General features: G+C 47.9%; 1 protein-coding gene across 1 annotated transcript; it reads left to right on the top strand.

The window, feature by feature from the left end:
* The first annotated feature begins 485 nt into the window (after positions 1 to 485).
* Positions 486 to 5,411, top strand: birc7 (baculoviral IAP repeat containing 7). Its single transcript, XM_056275042.1, has 7 exons — positions 486 to 1,179; positions 2,790 to 2,889; positions 3,085 to 3,166; positions 3,312 to 3,357; positions 4,250 to 4,459; positions 4,717 to 4,776; positions 5,014 to 5,411. The coding sequence occupies exons 1-7, from the start codon at positions 627 to 629 to the stop codon at positions 5,214 to 5,216; spliced, it is 1,254 nt and encodes a 417-aa protein (XP_056131017.1). The 5' UTR covers positions 486 to 626; the 3' UTR covers positions 5,217 to 5,411.
* Positions 5,412 to 6,305: the final 894 nt, after the last annotated feature.

Below are 6,305 nucleotides of genomic sequence, written 5' to 3'. Positions count from 1 at the left end.
ACAATGGACGAAGGCATTACATTTAATGAAATCCTCATTATTATCGTTTTTGTTGTTGTTTATTATAACACCTTTCATATATGAAATGCATCTTAAAGAGCTTTACATTCGAAAGAAGCAGACAAAAAAAACACAACCAGGAAAATAAACAATAAAAAAACGAGCCTACAACAAACCGTGCTTTAGAATCAACAACAGAGAATGAAAGGTACAACAATTCAAGGCAAATGGGAGGATAAAATGGCGGTTTTAAGGGAAAGCTACCTTAAAAGGCTGTGTTTTAAGCTTTCTTTTGAGAAACCCCACTTCGCTGGTGTCTCTGGTGTATCTTTACCACGGGATATAACTCGACCAACTCTTACTGGGCCTGTTCCGAGTGCAGGGAGAGAGGAATGAGGAGGAGGAGGAGGGGGGGGGAGGCTTGGTGAGACTGAGGGGACAAAACCGAGAGTGGCCTCCGGCGGGTGGCGATGTCTTTCAAAAGACCCGTGGCATCTGGTGACTGGCGCGTTACGCATATCCGCGCGGTCTGCTACGCAAGCGGCCGCTGTGCTCGTGTTATTTCAGCGGGTGCGCGGCTCTCATCCTGTTGGTCAGCGCGCAGGCCACTATGGAGCGCAAGAGGGATGCCTGGCACAGAACAAACGCAGAAAGAAAAAAACGTACGCCACAGAATGACGGATGACAGGGGCACTATGTCAATGCTGCACATCCTCGAGGAGCCTCGGATGCGAGGCGAAGGGGAGAGGCTCCGCACTTTCCAAAACTGGCCCGCCGACGCACCGGTCACCTCCGAGGACCTGGCCAAGGCGGGCTTCTTCTTCCTGGGCCCCGAGGATAAGGTTCAGTGTTTCTGTTGCGGAGGGGTGCTGCGATATTGGGTCCATGGGGACAGCCCGACCGTTGAGCACAAGAGGCATTTCCCCACCTGTAACTTCATGTTGGGGAGGGCCGTGGGGAACATCCCGCGCTGCGTCGCGCCCGGATCCTCGGACTCGGTGGACGGCCAGCTGTTGAGCCAGCTCCAAAGGATGACCGTGGACGAGCAGGGGGCGGCCGGACAGGCGGTCTACCCCGAGATGGAGGCGGAGGATTCCCGGCTGACCACGTTCCACAACTGGCCCACCGGAGCCTCGGTTCAACCGGACGTTCTGGCCAGGGCAGGGTTTTTCTACACAGGTGCACTTGGCTGGTGATCATGATAATGCCTACAGGGTTTGTGTTGTGGTTCTACTTCATGAACCCGGCTTCTGAACTCAATCACTCATTAACTGGACCCAAACGCGTTAAATTCGGAGGGGGGCTCGACTCCCCCACCCTCCCGAAAATGTTTGTGAGTGCATCTAAACTTGTGCGCTGCTTTGAGACGTTTTAAGATCTTGTGTTTCTTTAATTAACATTTGTAATGCTCATTGGCAAGGAAATTGGCAAAATATTGTCTTTTTTCTGCACCCCCGCAACTATTGGCTCTTAGCCTCTCCCTCGCGGCCTATCACTTGGTACTGCCCATGCGGTTTCATCTGAGGTAGGATTTCACAGAAACGCCGTCGAGACGTGCTCCGTCGCCTCGGACTTGCTAAAACAAACCACTCTTCTGGGGAAAACCAACCCCTGGTGTGTCGGCTTGCTCTTCTGAGTTGTCGGTTAACTAAAACCACGACGAGCCAAACTCGTTCGAACCGGCGCAAAAGCATCTGTTTTACAATTTGTTAGGATATTACATAAGTATGAAACTATCTACTCAATTTGAAATGTGCGTTAAGTAGTAGGGCTTCCTCCGGTTACACATTTAAGGAAACGATCCTGTGTTATTTTGATCACAGAGTCACAGGATCTGTGTGTGTCAGTGTGTGTGTGTGTGTGTGTGTACGTACCAGGTTATTCTATCCTAATGGGGACATTTGGTCCCCATTAGGATAGAATAACCTGAAACCACCTACCTTGTGGGGACATTTTAAGGGTCCCCATGAGGAAAAGGGTGTATTTTGAGGGTCAGGGCTTTAGGGTTAAGGTTAGCATTAGGATTAGGTTAAGGTTAGGGTAAGGGTTAAGGTTAGGCATGTAGTTATGAAGGTTAGGGTTAAGGGCTAGGGAATGGAAGTAGTCAATGAGGGGTCCCCACATGTATAGGGTGACATGGTATTTGTGTGTGTTTGTGTATGTGTGTGTGTGTGTGTGTGTGTGTGTATGTATGCACGTGCACGTAGGCGACAACAGTCGGCGAATGCCGTAAAACGCTCTCAAAATATACAACTCTTTAATAACAGAATGAACCCCAATTTTCTGAAAAGAAAAAAAAACAGTTGCGTTTCGTCTCTATGGCACTAGGTGTCCTTGTTTTAATGTCCATCGCTTCTATGCACAACATATGAAAAGCAATCCAAACTGTCAGTGGAACACTCTGAACTGTGTCGTGGTCACCAGAGACCCCTCTTTGTGAGCAAGTTCATAGGACAATTGTCCTGCTGACTCATGGGGCTGCTGACAGAACAACCTGGACAGAGCTGGCCTTGCAGAGACCTAAAGAAGGTGCCACACATATCCAACTGGATGTTTGCGGATTCCGCAGGGGGGGGGGCGTTCGAACGCAAAACTTTGAAGAAAAGCAAATGGCTGAATAAACATTTCGTAGGACATGTCCGTCGGAAAGCTGTTTGCGTGGTTTGGGTTGAGAGAGGGTTGCGTGATTGTGTCTGTGGGAGAGGGAGCTCGTCCGTTTTGCAGCTTTAAAAGCTAAATCGACGTGTCGGCATCATCGGTATTCCTCTGACGGTGGTGTGTCCTTTCAGGCCATGGTGACAATGTCAAATGCTTCTACTGCGACGGAGGGCTGAGGAACTGGGAGCCGGGGGACGACCCCTGGCAGGAGCATGCCAAGTGGTTCCCACGGTCTGTCCCTGCAGGAGCCACCACAAGTTGACACAGATAACACAATTTGCCTTTATGCTGCTTTGCCTTCTTCGGCAGTAGGAGCTGATAAATGTTGTCTTTTTTCAGTGCAAACTTGATATGGTGCATCCCAAATTTACAGCCCTTGCATGGGTGACCAAAGCTATACATATCTCTCTGTGTTTCGCCTCCTAGGTGTGAGTTTCTGATCCAGTCGAGGGGGCAGGAGTACATCAACAACATCCAGGATGCTCACTTCCACCTTGGCGAGACTGTGGTGAGAACCTTCATTTCCCTCCTCCGCTCAATCTGTGATCACATGTACACCACACTCACCTCCGTGTTAGCATATGCCACTTCAGTCATCATGGCTACACTCTCTCATGGCATGGAGAGAATCCTGAGTTTGATTTCATTTCTAGGGTGGATCACAGACACCCATGTCCAGAGAGATCAACCCGGGAACCGGTGAGTAACTGAGACCTGGGATGTGGCAGGATCCCTTGAGCGTGTACCGAAAAACCTTCAAAAACCTGCTCCATTCTTGTTAATTGGGCCCACAGCGAACAATGATGGCAGCCTCTTGGTTTGCGGCCAGTACTTTTTCGATACCTATGGTGAAACGGGTCAAAACACACAACCCTGGCTGGGTCTTGCTAGCTTGGACAGAAATGAAGGGGCGGAGCAATCGCTGCTCGTTACACCGAGAGATGGGCCAAGAGGATCAAATGATTAATATCCATTTACACACGCATCTGGTTCATTAAATGATCCTTAAATCCGCTTGGTGAGGCTCCCTATATTCACACATTGACACTCCGGGTTGGGATGAATTGGGACGTGATAAAACGCTTTTCGCCAGAAGCGCTTAGAGCCCCAAATCAGAGGGACACCGAACAGGCCCTCTTCGGAGAAACAAGATAAAATCTGCTCAGTTCTCCTGGTTGAGCTGCTCAAAATAAATAAATGAATAAACAAATAAATAAAATCAGATTGGATGTTCAGCGGCCTGAGCTGACCTGCACACTAAGGGAGGGGGGTGCGAGAGGGAACCAACAGATCGTGGAAGAGTCGTGGACACGCTCCTAATCAGCTGGTGTAGTCGAGGTTTCTGTAGGCTGATACGTGACTAATTTCCTACAAAGGGGTCGATTCATTTATTTCCACACACGCAATGCTGATTAGCGCAATCGCTCCGAGCCGCTTTGCTTGCACGAAACCCAAATGATGTGCCTATACGGCGTGCCTCTTGGCCCACTTGTCAAAGTCAAAGCCGCTACCCGGGTGATATTTAGACTGCGCGCTGCAATAAGACTGTTTGCCCTGTCTCCTTGACCTTTCCCTTTCTCTCGTCTCCCAGATGTGGTGGGAGGTCTTGAGGCTTCCTCTGCCATGCTCTCTCCTGTCGTGCAGACAGTGTTGCAGATGGGCTTCGAGACTAGCCTAGTGGAGAGCCTAGTCCAGACCAAGTACCTTTTGACTGGGTTGTACTACACCTCCGTGTCCGACCTGGTCACTGACGTATTGCAGGCGGAGGAGGAGGATAGACAGAGAGGGCCACAGAGCAGAGGTACACCTTTCTAGATGACTCAAGGAATCATAGCTTGGCAAGCCTATTTCCTTCCCCCATAAAATACCCTCAAATTACCAGCTCCTCCTTAGTAAACGCTTGCCTCTCACACACAATGTGGCTTGGTGTTCACCCGAATGAGTAAAAAAATACAAACGAGCGGAATATCGACATCATATTAGACGTCAGACTGGACGTCACAGAGCCACAGTACGTTCAATTCATCTCCACGTTAATCTTTTTTTTTGGTCCGTCAGAGCCAGAGGTGAGGCAGGGCCCCAGCGCTGGAAATGTGAGGACACCCATAAGAGAGAAAGGTCAGAGGTCAAACTCTACAGGGGGTCTTAGTTTAAAAAAATAATAATAAAAGGGCCACTTATTTAACTAAAAAGGCTAAAATGCTTCTCACAGCTGACATTTTATTGCCCCTTTGAGGCGACCATTGCTTATCATCATCATCACAATCATGAATCAAGAGCAAGTAGCTTACACGGGTTTGGTTTACTTGTCTAAATGTGGTTCTACATGTGTGTGTGTCCCTGTTGTGTCCTCAGCAGTGGGGGACCCCAGTCCGGAGGAACTGCTGAGACAGCTGCAGGAGGAGAGGACCTGTAAGGTGTGTATGGACAAGCTAGTGTCCATTGTCTTCATTCCTTGCGGTCATCTGGTGGTGTGTAGCGATTGCGCTGCCAGCTTACGCCACTGCCCCATCTGCAGAGCCGTCATCCGGGGCAGCGTCCGTGCCTTCATGTCCTGAGAGTGTAGCGTGCAGCGTGAACACGAAGCGTTAACACGAGTGGCCTTAAGCCTTCCCTTAAAAAACCACAAAAAAAAACCCCACAAAAAAACAAACGGATTTTGCTCCCCACACTGGTTAAATGCATTACTTTCTTGGCTTTTGCTGATATTGTAAGAGTTCATGTACATTTTTTTCTACAATAAACATTTTTAACGGGCCCATTTTTGCGTGGTTATTATCAATTTTAAGAGAGTGCATTCGGAGGTTAGAACTCACGGGACGAATGAAACGCGAGAGATCATCGACAACAGCACAATTAACTGATATATAAGATAATCAAAAGTTCTTTAATTAACAAATGGCTATTTACAACACAAAGCACAATTCTGGACAAATACAATTACACCATTAGGTCACATGGAGCTTGGGGCTGCAGAGAACACACACACACACACACACACACACACAAAAAAAAGAGGAGAAAAATACAAAAAGCTCTTTTCCACTTTCTATACAAAGAGACGGAATTATCTACAAAGAGGTGGACTCTTTTCCAGTGGAATCTAACACATACACAACAATAACAGGTTTAAACTAATGCAAATCACTTGGGTGTGGGGGAGAGGCTGTATTGCACTGAAAGGAAGACTTTTATTCATACATAGTGATTTTAGAAGCATTTGGTCCCCTTGCTTATGAGGTCACAATACGGGGAACACTACGGGTTTACCACTCGGTCATCACAATAGTAGCTACAGTTGCCTCAGGTGTGCAGACTGTCAACAGCATACAACGATGTGTAAAATATTGCATCTTGACAGTGGAAATACGATCACTCAAGCCAAAATGGTTCAGTGGCAGAGGACCAACGTCACTCGGAAATGAATCAGGACGAGGTTGGGGATTCACAGTTATTTCTGAATCCCTCACAGCTTTTTTAAAAAAATTTTTTTTACCGTCTGTCTGGCAGCATAGTGTCTCTAATGACACAACAGAATCTGATTTTATAACTGCATATGGTACACTTGTTATACCGGGGGGAGACTGCGAAAAGGCTGAACTAAATGCTCCAAAGGTTGCAAGGGTTGTGTTCGCATCACGGATGGC

The sequence above is a fragment of the Lampris incognitus genome, chromosome 2 (genome assembly GCF_029633865.1).
Source record: "Lampris incognitus isolate fLamInc1 chromosome 2, fLamInc1.hap2, whole genome shotgun sequence".
In the NCBI taxonomy this organism is placed as follows: domain Eukaryota; kingdom Metazoa; phylum Chordata; class Actinopteri; order Lampriformes; family Lampridae; genus Lampris; species Lampris incognitus.
This window is presented reverse-complemented; position numbering and strand designations above follow the sequence as displayed.